Source organism: Nuphar pumila, chromosome 12, assembly GCF_984573655.1.
Source record: "Nuphar pumila chromosome 12, dmNupPumi1.hap1.1, whole genome shotgun sequence".
In the NCBI taxonomy this organism is placed as follows: domain Eukaryota; kingdom Viridiplantae; phylum Streptophyta; class Magnoliopsida; order Nymphaeales; family Nymphaeaceae; genus Nuphar; species Nuphar pumila.
In genome coordinates, this window is record NC_143260.1 from 26,294,080 (window position 1) to 26,314,881 (window position 20,802).

Genomic DNA, 20,802 nt, shown 5'->3' on the forward strand with positions numbered 1-20,802 from the left:
GTATTTTCATAAATTTTCATAAAGATGAGACTTGAAATAATGATATGGAATATTCATCTATTTCATATCAGAACTTGCGAGAAGACTAAGGTTATTCCTTAGAGTTGTAATTTAAGCATTCTGGGTAAGTTAACATTTACAAATTTCTCTTTAGTTAAATAAAATACATGCTAGTTGGTTTATGCATTATTCAATGTAATTCCATGTCTTTTAAGCAAGCTAGTTTTATTTTATTTTGAATAGAATAATTGTTTAACATGCTTAGGAATTCATAACATTGATGTTCAGTATGATGCTTAAATATGATGATAAATGTTACATGTTTCTTGATTTATGATACGATGTAAATTATGAATGTATCGTGTGTGAAGATAATCATGACATTACTGCATGTAAAAGATTGACGCACGATTTTGAAATATGAGTGTAGAGTTTCAGAGTTTCGGGATAGCATCTGTCCTGAGAATATCATGCTTATGCCTTAAGAGAGGCATTATAAGTGTCGTGATTTAATGAGTTGACTATGTGGCGGGTTGTGATCCTTAAATATATGACATGTGAATACGTGTTAAAAAATAATTATTGGACATACATTGAGGATTGTATAAGGCACTAACCTTAAAAAATGAAAGTTGAAAGAATGATGCACATAGAATAACTACACAAAGCATAATAAAGAACTTTACTAGGTGAGGCATAATCTAGGGCCTTGTTTGAAGTGCGTACCTCATTCATACCTTGAGAATTGCTAAAGAACTCCTAGGTGACATTTAGGGATTAAAACATTACCCATTAGACACATGTAGGATGTAGCATGAACCACAAAACCTTGAGAGCAGGTATAACTCCTTGAATACGTTGGGGCAAGTATAGCCACCCGAGCTCTTCGGCTAGTTACTGATGAGCACTTTGTGTCTCCTGGCTTCCAACCGGCAAGCAGGTGCAACACTTGTGCCTATAATCTGGGCCAGTTTGGACTATGTTGTTATGAGTGATTAATATGTTTGGCAAACGTTGTAGACTCTGAGTTGGTTACATGGGTTGCTACGCCCAAAGAGGTTATTTCCAGAATGATCGATTAAAGTAGAATATGAGTATCTACTTTGAGAATGATGATAGAGATACAGTAAAGGGGGTAAAATTCTTAAACAACATATGTGCTTAGTTAACAAACTAAACTAAGATTAGAAGCTTAGATCTCACTACAGTTATAACGATCGTGTTTAATTTGTAAATCCGCCCCCTCTCTTGATTACAACTGTAGGTTCAAGGACTGCTTTCAATAAAAGAAAACGACCGTGGACTTTTGACTCAACTGGCATCAGACATCACAACTTTTGAAGTATCATTCATATTACATTTTTGATTTATTTTGCTTATGTAATTATGACACTTTTATTTGGATGAAAATAATTTTTATTAATGAATGTATGAAGCTTCAGTCATTATGAAAAAAATTATTTCTGACATGGTTTTGAGGTTATTTTGGTAATTTTTCTCTGAGAACTAACTTCTACGAACCCAGACTCGAGAGGTCCCGGTTTGGGTCGTTACAGGAGTGCATGTATAGACTAGTTTATGTCCCTCGGTTGGCCTCCAAATATGTTGCCTGTCATGAAGCTCTTTGCCTTAGATGGCCCAGCGTGTGTGCCTTTGATTCAGCTGTGTGGACAACAGGTCATTTTTTTTTGTTTGCTGTCTCATGCTTTGGAAGCATGGGTCTTGCTGTTTATGCTGTCATGGATAGTCAACATATCTTGTTTATTGGTGGGCAGGGATGTTCTCTGAACAACATACAGGGAGGGAGAGTGATGTCATGTTTTTCAGCAACTTGGTTTTGGGTTGCAGGGATCACTTATCCCCAATAACCAGAAATGGTGTACCATGATTCGGTCTGCAGTTAGGTGTGGAAGAAATATGGCTGCTTCTTTGCTGGCAGCATCTTTTGATATTTCTTTTGTTTCTTGTAAAGGTCCTTGTGTCCCCATGGGCTATGTTTTTCTTTTGTTGCTAAAGCATAATTCTTTGTGTTGGAAGGACAAGCCACCAGATTGGATCCCTTCTTTAGGGTGATCGATATAAACTTTCCATTTTGATTCATTAATAGATTTTATGGCACTGCTCCAACGTTTCCACTAAAAAAAAAAAGAGTGGGGAGTAGCTCTTAACCAGATACAAAATAGAGATCTCTCGACTAAGAAAATACAAGTTTCCTTTTCAATTTAAGCGAAAGTTTGTATAAACTTGATTCTTCATGCCATCATAGCAGACTAATGGCATTTGCATCTTTTTGGTAGGTTCACATAAATAATTTTAAATTGTAATTCAGCAACCATGAGTGAAATATCAGTATTGAGCTTACTGAGCTTTTACTGTTTCCAGCAAAAAAACACCAGAAGTTAATGTGGCAATGGAAAACATATTGGGCATATTCTGAACATCTTATTGTTGTCTTGCACAAGCTCCTAAGATCAATAACAGTATTACGTTACACAAATGGAACTGCTGTCGCTGCATATCATACATCAGAGATCAAACTGCTGTAGCTGCATATCATACAATAGAGAATCAAATTTAGAGTGATGAGGAATGAAAGTACATGTCAAAACAGAAACAGAATTAGCCAAATTTTGTCACAACAACCTGCTAACTTCCACTGATCCTGTGCTCTTCTCCTTGTCACTGTATTGCCTTGATTAAAATAAATAGCAACTCCAGTAACCTGGTTTGCTGTCATGGAACTACTTTAGATTGATGCGTGAGGATGCTGTACTATGACAAATGGTAGGCTGGTGGAATTTTCAGCACAATTGGCATGAAATCCTGTTGGCTGCATAATCATGTTTCATACTTAGTGTTCAAGCAAGCAATACATGATGCTAAGCAGTGATAAATATCATCCAGAAACCAATCATTGGTCACCTACGACACTATAACACTCTTCTCTGTTAGAGGGAAACACTACTATACTCTTTAAAGCATAGAAAAAATAGGCAGATCTGCCACTTTCACTTAACAAGAAGTGTTTTAGATGTTTCAATTTATCTTTCATTTTTTTGAGGGATGAAAAAATTCCCTTGGCCATCACTTGTGACAAACTAGTGTAGAAAGACAAAGTACAGACCTAAAAGTTTTAGTTGGCTTTACTGGAGAAATAAGAAAAAGCTATTCAATCTTATGAATTATAGACAATGTATGCTCAGCACATGAAATATAATAAGTTTCAAGGTAATGCTACCAACTACGGGAGATTTAAATCATTAAAAAATATGCTTATTTTTTTCCAAGATAAATTAGATGATAGTACTTGATGACATGGACCTGAATGTATGTACATTGCTTACCACTCCGATGTGCCATTCGTGGAAATCCAAATTATTGAACTCCATTGCATCCAATTCCTGTGAAAACACAAATTATTATATGCCAAAAATTACAAACTACAGTCTTGAATTTGTTCAGACTCGGTACTATATTTTACAACATATTCTCAGTTACAAATCACACCTAGTCTACAATCACAAACAGACGTTGATGAATGCACAGCACAAAGAAAATACAAAAGATCTATTAAATGAAAGCATGTGGTAAACTTGCACATCAGGGGCCATAGTACTGGTGCTCCGCAAATGGCCTGTGATTCTACTGGCTACATCCACACACAAACACATAAATAGATAAACATAAAATGCATAAAATATGTATTTTCTTTATTTTTCACAAATGGTGAAAGCATATATATTTCATGGACATCATCATCTGACCTTGTCTAATTACAAAATGCTGGCCTTGTGTCATTTGTCCATCCGATTCTCTCTACAGCTAAACCATAACATTATACATTTTCTGCACACCTATCACTCTCTTCATTGCAGTGGGTAACAGACTAGCTTTGGCTGTTAATGCTGCAGACTGCAGTTTGTTCTTTTGACATATTGTAGCCTAATCAAAGCTGATTCACTGAAGTGCTAGGTCATGTCTAAGCCTGGTTCCATTCAGGTTGGGGCTCATTTGCTTGGAGATTAGGCTGCATGTATTGTCGCCTGTTTCATATTTAGATTAGCAGAGTACATCACATTTCCTATCCATAGAAATAGACAAACACAGGCCTTTGAATAATGTTCGATTGTTTTAGGCATTTTGCAGAACAAAAAAGAAAAGAAAAGTTTGCTCCATAGTCCATACCTTTGGATGTCCTTCATTAGTGATGCTATTCAACAGCTACTTGAATAGCTCATTAGCTATTGGCCTTACTCCTAGTAATATGATGCATTTTCATATGGAGAGAGAGAGAGACAGAGATTTAAAAAACATGAAAATTACTATTCAGGCCTTCAGCAATGGTTAGTGCAGACAGGAACTTCTACCTGGCCCACTAAAGAACTGGGCTGGGTCCAAGATTTGTGCTGTTTGGGTTTGGGTACAATACTACAAATCCCTAGTCAGAACCCGACCAGAAAAGGGTATCTGACACACACAGGCTGCTAATGTAATGCCCATCCCTAATCCTCATCTAAGTTCTATTGATCCTTACCAACTCCACGTTGGTTTGACTTGGACAAAATAACTTGTTCAAATAAGTAGTCTTGTCAATCCATCTACATGACATTTCTTAATTTTCTTCATTTCATGCTTGTTCCTCTGAACATAAACATTGTGTTCCTTATTCCAGCATTTCTCGACACTCTACCCAAACTTTGGATGTATGCTTTTAGCTATATAACTATTCACCTCATTTTTTGTTCATTAATACTCTATAAAAAGCAGCAATGCAGGGCTTAATGTTATCTCGTAAAATTTGTCCCTTTGACATGTGGCATTTTGATCGCATAATAGACCACTAGCTTGTCTCAAGTACATTCAATCTGTATTAGATCTGACAGTGATGTACCCTTCAAACCCATAAAATATTCAACACCAAAACTCATCAGTCCACAACATTCCATGGTGTGCCTTCTATCATTTCTACCCATATAAGCTTGTGCCAGATGTATATCTATTTTCATTCCACATGCTTTTGAGTAACTAGTTCTAGGTTCTCCCCTATAGTTTCAACTTTCCAGACATCTACTTCAACGTCACATATAAACAGGGATCCCATGGGGCTATATAATAGTCATATCAGCAACAATTAGGGCAGCCATATGCAATCTCAGGACAGCACCGCGATATAATTGAGATCAAAACTGGATTACAATATGCAAACTGAGTTTGATGTCCATTTGGATGACACCAAACCCAGGTTCATAGAAACATGATTCAATGAAAACTGGGATACAAACCCATTTTGCAAAAAACAGTCCCTCTGTTCCCCCAAACTTTTTTCGCTAGAAAACCAGGTTTATCAGGGGAAAGGGAAGGGAGAGGGGAGGGGTTGGGAGCTGAGAAGAGAGCCCCAAGACCTAAACCCCCTCTAGTGCCCATCAATAAAGCTGACCACCACCAGCCAGATTCTGGCCATAATCTGGCAGGATTTTGTTTCATTTTTCTTTTAAATTTGGAATGATATTCCACTTCTTTTCCAACCAACCACTGGCCAGAAAATGGCCAGCATCTCATGAGGTTTTTATTTTACCTGAATTGTCTATGCCTAAGCAAATCAGTGATGTATTCATAAAAACTAGTGAAACATGGAGGAGAAAAAAATTATACAGATTAGAGTTTGTACAAAAAATTTAGGGACATTAAATAAGAAAGGTTCCTATTTCCTAATAGTCGCTTATAACTCATATTGCAAGCTCTTAAGGCCATAGAGGAACATTTGAACAAGCCCCAGAAAGAGACAAATGCTCCATAACCTACATATCATCCTACAAGAAAGGGAGTTTTAACTAACGCACCATTCAAGTGATCTATGTATATGACACTATGAGGCTCAAGATCACTATTCATATCATACTACTACAAAAGAACGATTAAAAAATACATGGTTGAGAATGATCATTGGTATAATAGTACACAATATGGAGCATGTAGAAGCACCAAAATAGCAACAAATTGACTAGGCAAAATGATGGAAGCAAGACTACCCAAAACTCAATGGAAAAAAGAAGAAGCAAACAAAGTGCTTCCTATTACGTCAGGTAGATTCAAACACTGCCTCATTTAATATCAAAGGTCATTTAAATGCCAAATATGAATTTGATATGAGCTTGTTCAGATTTTACATGCTATTTTCTGTTATCTTATAGTTGCTTGGCTAACAAGAAAGGAGAATCCCTTTAACCTACTCCAAAGTGGTTTCCTCATATGAAACATTCTGCCTTTTGCATGGTGAAATCCACATGCTCCACTATGTTGTCCACATGTGACATGACTATTGAAGTAGCATGAGACTAAAAAAGGAGCACTCCAATTACAAGTATTGGTTATTGAACAATAGTTTATTACATGTCACCAAAAGATCTTAGATAGCCTCTGCAGCTAGATAAACAAACAATCATTGTCAGATTGCTAGGGGCCCAAAGATCCAAAGGGACAATGCAGGAATGTTTTGACTCTATAAACCAGGGATCATGCCTTAAAAATTTGGAATCAGGCATTGAATGACCATCAAAATCCTACGATGCTTATTCAACTAAAAAAGGAAGTGAAAATTCAGAATGAGAAACTGCAGGATCTTGAATGAAAAGTTCATTAGCGTAGAGGAGGAATTGTATGAAGCTAGCACATCAACAACCAGAAACCAACATGCCCCACTGAGAAAGAAATGTGTAGACCAGCACTGCCATCCTTCAGAATCAACTGCACAGAAACGCATAGACTAGGATTGCCAAATAAAACCATAGATATTATCATGATAAGCATAACTGCCATAACAAAAAGATGAAGATTCCGTTCTGCAAAATGTCCATAGAACTCATGTGTTGGGACAAGATATTATAAGTGTTGAATTCATTTGAGCATCATAGTGTTGACAAACAAAGGGGCATATAATAAGAAAGGTTTCTCATTACATAAGAAAGCTTAACTGAATTGGCATATATCCACTTTGGTGTTATCCTCAAACAATACAAGATACTTTTTTTATATGCCAGAGAAGCTAACAGAAATCAGACAGTGACTCTAATGTCTGCTCAGATTGGAGAAAGTGAGGCTGCATAGAGGCCAGACAGACCTTGAAGTAAGGCCTCACAATGGATACAAGTACTTGATGACATAGCTTAGTGAAAAACTGATTGTTAAGACAATTTTCAGCTAAGTCCACCAGGAGAAATTATTGTGATTATTAATAATCTTCTTTTCTTGGGTTTTTGGGACAATGATAGTAACAATAAGAAATTGGAACTATGATAAACAGATAATAGGTTGAACAAAGCAAAGAACTATGAAAATTTTGAAACTAGAATCACTTAAATTTCTCATGAAATTCTCTACACATTGGTCTTCATGCCAAAGGTCACCCTGAACATAGCACAAACTACTTTCCACTTTTAATATGATATGTTTCCCAACATTGTTGCAGAAGAATGATTGAGCTGCTAAAAATCAATAGAGTGAATACACTAAGCCTTCCAAGCATGTGATGCACTGTGATGATGCAAAAGCCACCACTCTAGAGGACTCAAACTACTTTCCTATTTTAATATGATATCATAGGTTCCAATATTGTTGCAGAAGAATGATTAAGCTGCTAAAAACCAATAGAAAGTGAATACACTAGGCATTCTAAGCATGTGATGCACCGTGTTGATGCAAAAGCAACCACTCTAGAGCACAATTAAAGAGATAGACCAAAAGTTTCTAGTTCAGTAGCTGTTATAGCGTTATAGATAATCATGCAGAGAAGGTGCATGCTAACACATGAATTTATATACATAGGCTAGAAACATGCTTCCAACTTTTGCATTTGACAAGCTTAAAAGTAATAAAAGTGAAATACGTCAAACGGGTGAGAACCAGAAATAAAGAAAGTTACATACAAGCCTGTATATTGGGGGTATAGTTCTTTCCCTTTCGAATTTCAGAGTAGACATAACCGTGAAATGCAGTGATACCTCCTTTGACCTAAAAGTCCATCTGAAAAAGGTTGAAAGTCAAAATTTATTCCATTTATAATGCCAAAATCTAGAAACTCACCACAAGGTGATGTCTGTGGAATTTAACTATTAATACAGACTAAAACACAGAGATTTAAAAAAAAAAGCAATATGCTTTCCTTCCACAGAAAATGCTTATCTATAGAGAAACTGTGTACTTGAACATCAGCAGAAGTATGCACTAAACAAGAGCAAAGTTAGACCAACATACCCAATGTAGAAGAATATACAGAACAATGCCACCTCTCGGACTAACAGATGGAGCCAGTAAGTATCTTCTGCCCCATTCATATCCATATAAATCTGATGATTGAAAGTCTTTAGTACTAGATGCAGAAGATGATATCTGTGCTGCATTAACTAAAGGTTTATGTAGAACAGCAGGAACTTCATACCAGAATTTCAGCCACAGCTAGAATTACCATCACCACTTCAAACTTCCTGAATTTACAACAGAAAAGAGCAGAAAACAAGGCAAGTTGGAAGCTATCTAATGATCCAAACTTGTACTTGATGTTCCATCATCAGGTACATTTCTAAATATCAAAATGCATATTGCATACCTGAACATGATGTACTTTGTGTGAACTGCAGTGTGAATAATATCAATGTCCTCATACTGTATGAAGTTCAACAGCTCACGTAATACTAGAAGATTCTGAGAGATATGAAGAAATATAATGCAAAAAGAAATGAAATAGATGAACAGCAGCAGGACCTGCATCAGGAGCAGTTTAATTGATTAAGGACACAAGTAGATGTAGTGTAATACTCGCGAATTTTTTGGCATTTATGTAAATAAATAAAATATAAATTTTCAGTTAATTGCGTTGTCTGAATATTTATTTCTATATGTTGGAACTGCATCTTTACCCAGGATCCACACTGGACTGGGTTTCGATTCAGGATCCAAAACCCTAACTGAGATTCCAAAATAAATTTGAATCTAGATTGAATTTGGAGTGATTTGATCCATATTAAAAATAGGCATTCAATGTGAATTTAATCTGAATTTCAGTGGGATTCCAATTCAATTAATTTTGGGTTTAATTTGGAATTTGAGCTTAATTAGGATTTAATTTCAAGTGAATGTGAATTTGGATTTAATTAAACATACATTTGAATTTGGATTTTTTTTAGAGGTGAATTTGGATTGGATCTAAATTGGAATTAGAAACAATTTGGATTTGGATTGGATATAGAAACTAAAATCAATTTAGACCAAAATTGGATTTAAAATACAAATTAGGAAATTAGGGTAATTAATTAATTAATTTAATTAGTTATTATGGAAAGGGATCCCAAGAGGGTGGGACCCCCCCCCTTTAGGTGGGCCCATCCTTCTTGGATGGATTTCTACCTTTCCAATTTGTGTAAACACCTAGGATCCCATGTAGACAAAAAAAAGTTAAAACTTTCCTAAAATCAAACTAGGCTTAAACAAGTAGCCTTAGGATATTTTTTCAATTTTCTTTTGGTAAGTTTTGGGGTCCAAGGTGGGACACCCCTATGTGGGTCCTCTTTCATGGAGGAGAGCCCATGTGGCACTATGGCCAAGGAGGTGAGACGCTGCCCTACATTGCCATATTGGTTATTAACCATAGATAAAAAAAAGAAAAATTAAAAAGGGAAAATAAAAAGGAATGTAGAAAGGGAAGGAGACTTACCATATACCAATAGGAGGCCATGAAGAGGGCTATTTAAGCCCCTCTCACGCCCTCTTTTTGTTTCTATTTTGCTTATTCTCTCTTTCCCTCTCTCCTATTCTTTCTCTTCTTCTTTTCCTTCTTCTTCTCCCTAAAGGAGGGCCGACCTCCATTGAAGGGAGAGGTGAGGCTGCAAGAGGAGGAACCAACTGTGGGATTAGGCCAGCTCATACGGATCGTGTGCATGTACGATTTCAATATCGGTTTTATGCTCTTTCAAGGTAGGGGATTCCCTACTTGTATGTGTGTTTGATTTTGAGATGCATTGTCATATCCTTTACTGATGCATTAACCTAACCTAAAAACATCTATGGGTATAGATCTACATGAAAACATATTTCAAAAATCCAAAATTTGTGTTTTGGTAGTTCGGTTCTGAGACAATCAGTTTTTTTAAGCTTTTTTACAAAAAATGGTTTGGGAGATCAGGGTCTGTATTTTTTTATAATAGATCTTGATTAACTCCAACATATTTAATGTATGTAAGATGGATTGGTATGATGCAAGCATGAGTTTTAATTCTGTAATTTTTTTATGCCTAGATATATGTTAAATTGTGTAAAATCGTTTTGTAGAGGGAATTAGGCAAAAATCGACTGTGGGTTTTATGTTTTATGTTTAAATTAGATTAACATGAGCATGCTAGTTGATTCATTTCATGTTAGTAATGTTAATGAACATGATATTACATTTGTAAATTTAGGATTTGATGGCTTGATTGATTTTCATGTGGTTAATGGTTAGATATAAGTTGTTAAATAGATTCATGATTTATTTATGATTTATGAATGAAAGATGTGATTATTTTAATGTTTGGTTAGCATGACAAGTCTAAATATTTGTTGTAAAATACTGGAAACAGGTTTAAAACATTAGTATTTATGGTTGATTATGTTTTAATATCATATTTAGTCTTGGTTTATGAATGTTTTATAAGTTTTGAAATCCTTGCGATTTTGTTCCCGTTTTTAACCTAACCAGTTTTAGAAAAAAAATTGTATCTCCTAGAATATGAATCCGAAAAAACAAATAAAAATATTAACATGATCTACACATCCGGAGCTTGATTTTAGAAGTTTGTTTTGTTCGGTTTGAGTTAGTTTTGAGGGAGAAACGTCCACTGTAACAAAGCTTAGTTTTTATGCTCTGGTTATAGGACTATCCCGACCTGTTATTTTGAAACTTATGGAAACTAATCCAAAACTATTCAATTTAAATTGTGAAAAATTTAGGTGAAATCCAATACATAGTAAAAGACTTTGTAAAAATGATTTTGTAAAAAGAATTAACAGTAAGTCCTAGGAAATTCCCCAAGTTAGGAAAATTTCTATAGTTTACAGAAATTGGTTTGTAACTTTTTCAGAACAGTATTTGGTTGAAGGATTTTTATAATTTTTGTATAAATGATTTTGGTGATCTATTTCTTGGGTTGTGTTTCTGACATGTTAGGACAATCCTAGTAAAAAGATGAAGGTTAAATCTGTTTTCTGCAAGTTTTTATGGATTTTACAAAATTAGGTAAACAGAGATCCGAATTGTTCTCAATTGTTTATCTTAATGCCTAAGCATCTTTTTAGATTGTTAATCATGATGAGTAATGAATAAGACTTGATTTTTCATATTTGATGCAGGTTAACCGAATATGTATCATGTATAATGAGGCATGATCATGAAATAGATGAATGCATATGTACAACATATAATTGTGTGCCTAAGTGAAGCATACAATTGATATGTTTACATAATAGCGTGGGGTCGATATTCCCTGTGAACGATTGTATGTACATAGATATGCATGATATGCTTGTGTGATAGCATGACATGAAAAATGATGTTATTTTGCATACATGAAGTGAATTGCATGTGATGTTATGCTTGAAATGTTGCATGTATAAGTATGGATGATTAGCCTATCAAGATTGTGATAATGCATGTTGATTGCAGTTACTCGTAAATTGTAATGATAAGGACTAATCAAACTTAAGAATGTTAGTGCCATATACATATTTTTGCATATGAACCTGGTATATAGTTGCATGTTTGCATTGACATATTTAATAAGAGAGTTAATCAAAGAAATGAAAATATAAAATTAATTCTCGTGTGGTACTGAGAGAGAGAGTAAGCACGGTACAACTGATGACTCTGTGAAATGTTACTCAAGCACGAAAGGTTGATTTGTCCCCCACCCATAGAGTTAGGGGGAACTACCATGACTTGTTCGCGGTGTGGTAGGTAAGACTCATGATGTTACTCAAGCACGGAAGGTTGTGGAGACTGGGAACTCTCTCGAATTTACTATCCTTTTTCCAGAAATATGACCAGTGTTGGGGTGTAATGCAGGTTAATAAGTCACAATTTTATAAATGAACAAGTTTGGGCCGTACCTCCAAAACTGGGTAACTCTGTGTTGTACCCACAAATGATTGGTAAAGTGAAACAAGTATGTGGATTGCATGCAATTAGAATATTGCATGCATTATTTAAGAAAAATAATAATAATTGAAGACAAGAATTTATTTATGCACGAAGGACTCGTACAACTAAAATGGTAAGTTCATGCATTATATAAATATTCATGCATAAGTATGATTTTGATGCAATGTTGCAAACCGTAACATAAAATGAGTGTGCATGAATATATCTTGATGTTATAATATTTCTAATTTATACCACGTTGCGTGATTATTGACTGCTAAAAAATATGCATGATTTACTTTGGTATGTTAGATGCATTCTTAGTGAGGCTATGTCTTAATGTACACTGATATCGTTCATGGATGCAAGTATGTTTATTTCCTATTCAGACCCGAGTTGTCTGACCCCATAAATTTAACAATTCTAGGTTCTGAGGAGGCCGAGTGATTTTCTTGTACGTAGCTGTGATGTTGGACTTTGCTTGCTAACTGTCGAGGTGGTCGTATTTGTTTTCTTACTTGAGGAACTTTTGTATTTGGCTTTGGACATGATATTTAGTGGTGGTTACGGATCTGGACCATTATGGATTATTTGAACCATATTGGATGATTTGATTTAATTCAATTTAATTAATGATGATGTGTTTTCCTTATTGTAGTTTAATCAGTGAATGGTTTGGTACAACAAGTATGGCAATCCTTAATCGAATGTTTCCGCATAGTTTTATGAAAAAAAATTCTTTGAAAAATCATGTTATAAATCGGGGGCATTACATGTAAGATCAACAAATGGGAAATTTTCTACTAATTAAAATATTAACATGTAATCTACCTTATTAAAATGTCTAAAAACTAGAGCAATTGATTGAAACACATACTCACCTTAACATGCATATTCATGATTAGATTCATAAGCTAAGGGATCCATAAATACTCACCTTGAAATAAGGCAGCTCTACCTTGCAACCAATGAGAACCAAGTACAGCAAAAAACCAATGGCAGCTGTAAGACGCCGCTCAATTATGGAAAGATGCTCACACGTTATGCAATAACCATGGGAAATGAGGAGAAACGAGACAAAGCAAGCTACATGAAAGCATACTCCAGTTACATACACCCCAAATGACACCCACAAAGAGCACGCCTGAAGATTGAAGCATGAGTACCTAAATGAGAAAAAAGAGTGACAGAAAAACGTCAACCATCATTCCAAATAGGAGGATTGAAAATCTACTGAAAGTAGTGAAAGATGTTTAAAATCCACAAGAAAAATATTACCAAAGGTTAGAGCAGACAGATTTACCTGCAGAATGAAGATTTGTAGCAAATGAAATATAAATACCATAAAGCTTTCAGCAACATATAGAATTGTACATAAAGGCGTTAAAATCAAGACTCCCAATTAGTGCGAGAATATGTTTTTCAATATTTGACAAAATTGTTTAAAGGATCCAGTGAATTACTTTTTAGGATATCTATGTTCCTAGGATTCATTGGTGAAATCAATGTATGTTCACCTATACAAAATAGTAGCATTTAAAACTCCTGTTTTCTTTTGTTTTTTTATTTGGGAATATGTTGTGGGATTTATGTGCTAGAAACCACATACATTTTGCTTATGCTTGACACACATATAGATGCATGTCTTACACATAATATTTATCTTCCAAAAGATAAAGTGCAAGTAAAGGAAAATACTAAATCTTAAGTTCATCCAATTGTATACAAAAAAGGCATCAATGACAATTCTTTATTAGTTTTAAGGTTTTAATCTTTGTGTACAGTGGAAGAGTGTTATCATCTCTTCAGACTTCAGGAATGAGCTCCAATTGGGAGCATGATCAAGATTCCAAAGGATTCCTGTACAAAGATTAGAACTGGAATGTGAAGCCTAGAAACTCCAGTTTAACTAACAAAGGATAAGGTGAAACCCTTAAATTTTTTAAGCACTCACTAAATTATCAAAATCAAGAAGGATCATGAGTACACACCATGGTGTAGCGGAAGTACCCAATGCGTTTCTCAAGCTTAAACGACTCCAAATATTGCTCAAAACCACAAAATGACTTTCCCTCAAGCTTCACAAGTTCAATGCTTCACCAAGTTCATGTTTTGCCTTTTTCAAGCTTCAAACCTTTTCCAGATTTTTTCAGATGTGCAAAAGACCCACAAGCTCACACACTCTCTCCCAAAATCATTGTTTTCTCCATGTTTCTTCTTTCTTTTCCATTTTTTTTTCAAAAGAGACAAAAGCTATTTTTCCTTTTTGCTGAAGTAGTTTTAAATGAAGAGTGAAAGGAGCATGGCCTCTCATTGGCCACAAGGGAGGTCACCCCAAGGCCAATGAGAAGTCCACTTTCCAAAAACTTGTCCTATTATCTTCTTGGCTGGCCAATGAGAAGCCACCATGGGAGAATGGACTGGTAGTCATGGGCAGCACCTCCATTCTAGCCCAATGGGGTTTGAAGGGAGGTGGCTAGCCATGTTTGGCCACTTCCCTCCAAAACCAATCATATTACACCATTTGTCAAGTGGGATCACATACACATTTGGAACCGGAAAAAAAGAAAATCTATCCATGAACGCACTACACCCTCTAGTACCATAAAACAGATCCTACAGGGTATTAAAACTATCCAGATAAGTAAGATCTGGCTCCTACCAAAAAATAAAACAAAAATGAAATAAAAATAATACAACATTGTTCGAGGTTCCAAAATTCACAAAATAGGAACCAAATACAAAAATGAACTTTCTGAGATATATTACACAAAATTCTCAAAAAAATACTAGGGTAAAATTACCAAAATACCCTTAGGTCCCAAATTGGCCCAAATGGATCCAAAACGGATCGGGTAACTTTGGTGTTGCATTTTGGATCAAAATTTTGGATTTGGATCTTACTCCTACTCCTTGCATGTGGGGCATGGATCCCAATGCTCCTGCATCAGATCAGCTCAAAGCGATAAAGAAGAAAGAACATATATGATCAAAGGGACCAAGAAATCTCAAGCCATTGATTGCACCAGATGTTAAAAGTGCAAAGTCGAAGAATAAAATTTTGTGGTAAAATATTCAGAATAAGACAGGTGGACATGGCAAAGTGGTTGTTCTAGATGTTGCAACAAATTCAAATGAAATGCACAAGAAGCTGAAAAAGAAGTGCACCCTACACATTTTTCATGAGTATCGTAAAAAAAATTTAAAAACGAAACGAAGGATTAGGGAGAAAACAAGAACCTTCAATAGACATCATAATATAACAACTTAATTCAAGTGTTTCCAATTAATCTACCCAAACAACTTCTGGTTGAAATAATCTCAACTAGGAAACAAAAATTATCCTTCCAAATTCAAATAAAAGTTGATAAAATGAAGAACAATTGACTCAATTTGTTCCAACTTCCATGCAAGAATCAAAATCAACGTACTTTATAAGTTTTCACTACTTAGCACATACCAAAACAGAAAGGAGAGTCCCAACTGCAAAACTTTAATCATCAGAACCCAAGCGAGAATCCACTGCAGATGGTTTTTCTGTTTAAGAACAACACACACCATAAAGCATAAATACCAGAGAACAAACAGATATTCACTGCAGATGGTTTTTTCTGTTTAAGAAACATAAAATGATTCCACAAGCATAAACATCTGTTATGTTCTGAACAATAGGAACACACAATACTCAAAAAGGAGAGTTGAAAAATAAAGGAAATATATGCAGAAGCACATCTATATCCACTAGAAGTTTGTGCTATTCTTCATGGTGATGGCATGTTTAGTTGATATGTTGCATACAACTAGAAGATTCTTTCAATTTAATGGTTCGCCTTTTTTTGGCTGATCAGTATCTACAATTGTGACCTACAAGGTTTGGTTAAAAGGAGTCGGGTTTTGGATCATGTGATCATGGCATGTAAGCAGGTTTTCCAATGGCCTGAAAAATAAATTGGCCTGCAATGTTTGAAAAGCTCACAGCTCAAAAGTCATGTTTGTACGTCAAAGAAAATTGATCCAAGGAGTGTTACCTAGCAAAAAGATCATGTTGAATGCATCCATGAGGTTGGATTGGGTAGACGTGGCTTACACAAAAGGCCAAATATTGTCAATACATAAGGTATAGAACTATTGAGCTGGAAATCATAGGTACAAGCTGTATCGCTTCAATCTGACATGATAGGTGTGTTCAAAATGGTTTTTTTACTAAGGAACAAACTTTGGATCGTCTTTTTTTTATGTAAAAATATGGTCTTTTGAGACAATTGTTGTATATTGTGGGCCATTGATTTTTAAATCCCTTGAAAAACATTCTTACATGTCCCAACCACATGATTCAAAAACTCATTTTCTACTAACCAACCCTTATGCATCACATCTATAGTCCAATCTACAAAAGAATCAATTAAGAGTTCAACTTACCGAACAAGATTTTTTTTCTTGTTTCTTTCTCACATCTAACACCATAGATGTGATCTACATGTTTTTATTAGTGGGAACCAACTTTTGTATTGCTAGAACCTGACCTGTATAGAGGTTTTTCGGGCAAACCAAAACTTGATGGCTATGAATGCATCGAATATTCCCAACTCAAAAAAGCATGATCCAAGGGCCAATTCCCACTAAATCGACCATGCTGAACACTGGTATGAAGTTAGATTGCATCATGAGATTCCAACTAGATTGTTTATATATATCTTTGGTGTGGATGTGCACATGGTATTAAATTATTAATGAGTTAAAATGAGTACGGACTTATGGATGTGATCTACATGGGCTGATTGGTGGGATCGACTTTTGACTCACAAAAATCTGGTGTACAGGTGTCTTTGGTGATTCAAAAACCAATGGCGGTAAATGCATTAAATTTTTATGACTTAAAAAAGTTTTTTTTGGTCGAGAAAACACAATCCAAGGGATGATCTCTAACAAATTGACAATGTTGAGCACTTCTGCAGGGTCAGATTGACTCAAAACAACTTGCACATATGAGTTTCAAGTTTCAACTCATTGATACTGTATGCACATCCGCACCAAAGACTTTATATATATATATATATATATATATATATATATATATATATATATATATATATATATATATATAGAGAGAGAGAGAGAGAGAGAGAGAGAGAGAGAGAGAGAGCTGGTAAAGAAACTGAAGAGCTTGCAGATCAGCTCAGTTCGGCTCATCCAAAACTCGAGCATGTTCGCCAAATGAGCTAAGTGAGACGAGCTGTCATCAGCTCGTATCATGTAATTTGTAAATGAGCCGAGTACGAACAATCGGTGTTCGTCTCAGTTCGGCTCGTATAGAAATAATATATATAATACAGCTGCAAAATATGTCATAAAAAGTGCTTCTGGATAGGTGGTTGGGTTGCATGGCTATGACAGAGGAGGTTGGGGTTCGAATCTTGCTGTTGACGCTTGTCTTAAAAATTGACTATGTTTTTCTAGGCAAACCAGCTGGGGTTTGGCTCACCTAGACCCGAGCCCAAGCTAGGTCCACTAGTAAACAAGACGAGCCTGAACAAGCTGTGTTTGGTTCGTCAGGCTCATTTTGCCAGCCCTATATATATATATATTGAGAATATTGCCTATATAAATACTTTTATTGACAAAATGATTTAAAAGGTAAAATGTTGCGAGATTTTCTAAATTATTTTATTGTGATATTATTGTGCGATAATTCATGATAATATCACAGTAACATCATGATATTTTCAGTCATGTTTCTTTTCTACACTTTAAATATGTTTTTCCTTATTTTATATTTTGTACATTTCAAAATTTATATAACTTCTATTTACATTTCTACAAAAACTTTATTATATAAATACATTCCTTTCTTGCTCATTTATGTTATTTTCATATTTTTAATTTTTTTTACTGCCGAGATTTTCTTAAGTTTTTGCCAAAATTTATCAATACAACAAACCTATATCATCACAAGATTTAGCTTGCCGAAGTATAGTCGAGACTGATATTTGTGACTATACATATATATAATTGATACTAGAAATTTGGTATCAATAAATCTCACCTACTTTAAGCCTTTCCCAAGCATATATGCTCAATGGGCCATATAGATGCATTTATCAGTCTATTTAGTACAGTAGTCACAAATATCAGTATCGGCTATATCTCGGAGAGGCTATTTCACACAATATTATAGGTTTGGTGATAAATCTCAGGAAAATCTTGGGGCTTAAAAAAAAAATAACAAAATTAAGTAAGAAAATATCATGTTTAGACAAAAAATACATAAATAATAAAAGAAATAAGTTAAAAATATAAAAGAAGGAAGAAAAACATATTTAAAATGTAAAAATTAAATAAAAACAGTAAAACTAATCGATAATATTGTGATAATATCACAATATTCTCATGCTAATATGGCAATATTTTCAAAATATCGTGATATTTTACCTATATTATCATTTGCTGAATTTACAATGATAATATCGTGATATTTTGAAAATATTGCTGATATCTGTGACTATGTTTAGTACTGATTGAATCTAAGATGGAGATGGTGATGATTATGATATGGTAAACATGAATATTGTAACAGAAGGTGTAATGCCACATAATGGTGGCTACAATCAATCGAAGCAATGCTACTATGGCAGTGGTAGCAGCAGCAGCAATAATCGTGAATACAAAGATGTTTCCATTAAAAGCAAGAACTCCAATTAATTGCGTCACTACTGGACAAATATTACAAGAAAACAATTTCTTTTAGTGGACTGAGGGCATCCAAAAGATACTTGTGATATGCAATCAGAAACGCCCGTTAAGACTATATCATTAACAATATAGTAACTAAAGAAACGTATCCAAATTACACCTTCAATGGGTAGTAAAACAACTGCAGAACATAGAAATATGAACAACTGTAGATGGCATGAGATCAAATGTAAACAATCTCAAGCAATGGAGACCACAGAGACTGTCCATCATCAACAAACGTAGATTAACTCACCCAAATGGATAAAAAGACGCAGATTTTAATGCAAGGAAAGCGGGCTTTACACAACTAGAATTATGTTATTCACTAACACAATTACACAAACTCCACAAAAAGATCAAGAGAAAAGAGAGAGAGAGAGAGAGGGAGAGAGAGAGAGAGAGACCAATTATGGCCTTTTTATCGAATTCTTCAGTATCTCATCATGTTTTTTAGAATACACCTCTTTACAGTGACAGGAAAAGAACAAGTTCATCATCATTTCAAAGAAACAGGTTAAAATTGAGTATAAATATGAACAAAAACCCAAAATCTCTAAAATTGAGACTGAAGGAAACATTCATCAAAAACCTATTAGCAAATTCTTAGGGGTTATGTACACACGCGACTCAGCATTATGTACAACAACATTTTCCAAAGAAGGCAAACAAAATCCCATGTCATATAAAAAAAAGGCTTCTATCAAAACCATAGTAAAAAAAAAAGAAAGGCAAATGTTTTAAAATTGAGATGCGAAGAACAACGAAAAATCATTGAACTTCAAACATTGTGCTATAGTAATCCAAACACCATTCCATTTGACAAAGATCGTACGCAAGTAACATCAAGAAAAACATAAAAATCCAAAAACTCTCTAGTTGGTTACCCAAAGAGAGAGAGAGGAAGAAAAGAGGAAAATTAAACCTGAAAATGGCGCCTTTTCCATGTATTAAGAGTCCACAGGATTCCCGAGATCGACCACACAGATAGACTCCCGAGATACAGATAAAGAAGAGGCCTATACGCTTCCATTTCTCTTCTTCTTCTCCTCTTTCTTCCTCTTCTTGTTTCTTCTCTCTTCTGCCCACTTTTCGTTCTTTTTAATCTCTTTATTCTTCTTCTCTTCTTCCTCTTCTTTCCTGCGAACACGAAAGAAATAGGGCGCGCGCAATTTCAGAAGGGCGACTCCGAACCGGATCGGTTCCAAACCTACGTATCGTTTCGGAAGTTGCTGCGTTACATTTCCTTCCAAAAAGTAAGGAAGCGACCAAATCATGGCTTTAATTAATTTCCACTCGCTAACTAAAAGTGTTTGTTATGGAGGGAGATAGCTCGGTGCTCTCCCTGCTCCTTTGCACGCTATCCCCACCGTCGATCCCATAATCCGATTGTGCTTAGTTCTTTATTTCACGATTTTTAAAAGAATGATAATTAAGATATGTAGTTTCACATGGACTATGCACTTCTTTATTTAAAAGTTTTTTTTGCAGAATGGTCCTTGTCATATTTCCTATCTGCAAAATAGTTCTTGCCTTATGCTATTTTAAAAATCACTCTCTACCTTTTCATTAACCCTTGCAAACCAGTCCTTGAGGTTATTTTTAGTGACAGTTACTGATAAAGGGCAAACAAATGGATGGTTTTGCCCTTGCACGTAGGGATGGCAGTGGACCGGGGGAAAGCGGGGCCCCGCCCCGCCTCGCCCCGTTTGGACCGGGGATGAAGGGTATGAAACGGGGATGGAGGCGGGGGACGAAGGTTAAAATCCATCCCCGTCCGGGGGTGGAGGCGGGGATGGACGTGCACTTTTCCCTGCCCTGCCACAATCCCCGCCCCGACCACTTTTCCCCGCCCCGCCTCATCCCTGTTTGAACCGGGGATGGAGGACATGAAACGGGGATGAAGGCAG

The 20,802-nt window shown here is 35.4% G+C and overlaps 1 protein-coding gene across 1 annotated transcript; it reads right to left on the reverse strand.

The window, feature by feature from the left end:
* Nucleotides 1–2,401: 2,401 nt before the first annotated feature.
* On the reverse strand, nt 2,402–20,549 carry LOC149820384 (uncharacterized). Its single transcript, XM_089982325.1, has 10 exons — nt 19,818–20,549; nt 15,624–15,700; nt 13,101–13,329; nt 8,603–8,757; nt 8,435–8,480; nt 8,251–8,342; nt 7,923–8,019; nt 3,345–3,401; nt 2,644–2,830; nt 2,402–2,546 (listed from the first exon to the last, which is right to left on the reverse strand). The coding sequence occupies exons 1-9, from the start codon at nt 19,923–19,925 to the stop codon at nt 2,747–2,749; spliced, it is 945 nt and encodes a 314-aa protein (XP_089838451.1). The 5' UTR covers nt 19,926–20,549; the 3' UTR covers nt 2,402–2,546; nt 2,644–2,746.
* Between the last annotated feature and the right edge of the window lie 253 nt (nt 20,550–20,802).

What these genes read in the sequence shown, in the direction of transcription:
- LOC149820384 (XM_089982325.1), bottom strand. Translation starts at nt 19,925, where the DNA reads ATGGAAGCGTATAGGCCTCTTCTTTATCTGTATCTCGGGAGTCTATCT. An exon ending in GGAAAAGGCGCCATTTTCAG is followed by an intron (nt 15,701 to 19,817) that starts GTTTAATTTTCC and finishes GTTCTTAAACAG; the next exon opens with AAAAACCATCTGCAGTGGAT. An exon ending in TAGCTGTGGCTGAAATTCTG is followed by an intron (nt 8,343 to 8,434) that starts GTATGAAGTTCC and finishes TTCAATCATCAG; the next exon opens with ATTTATATGGATATGAATGG.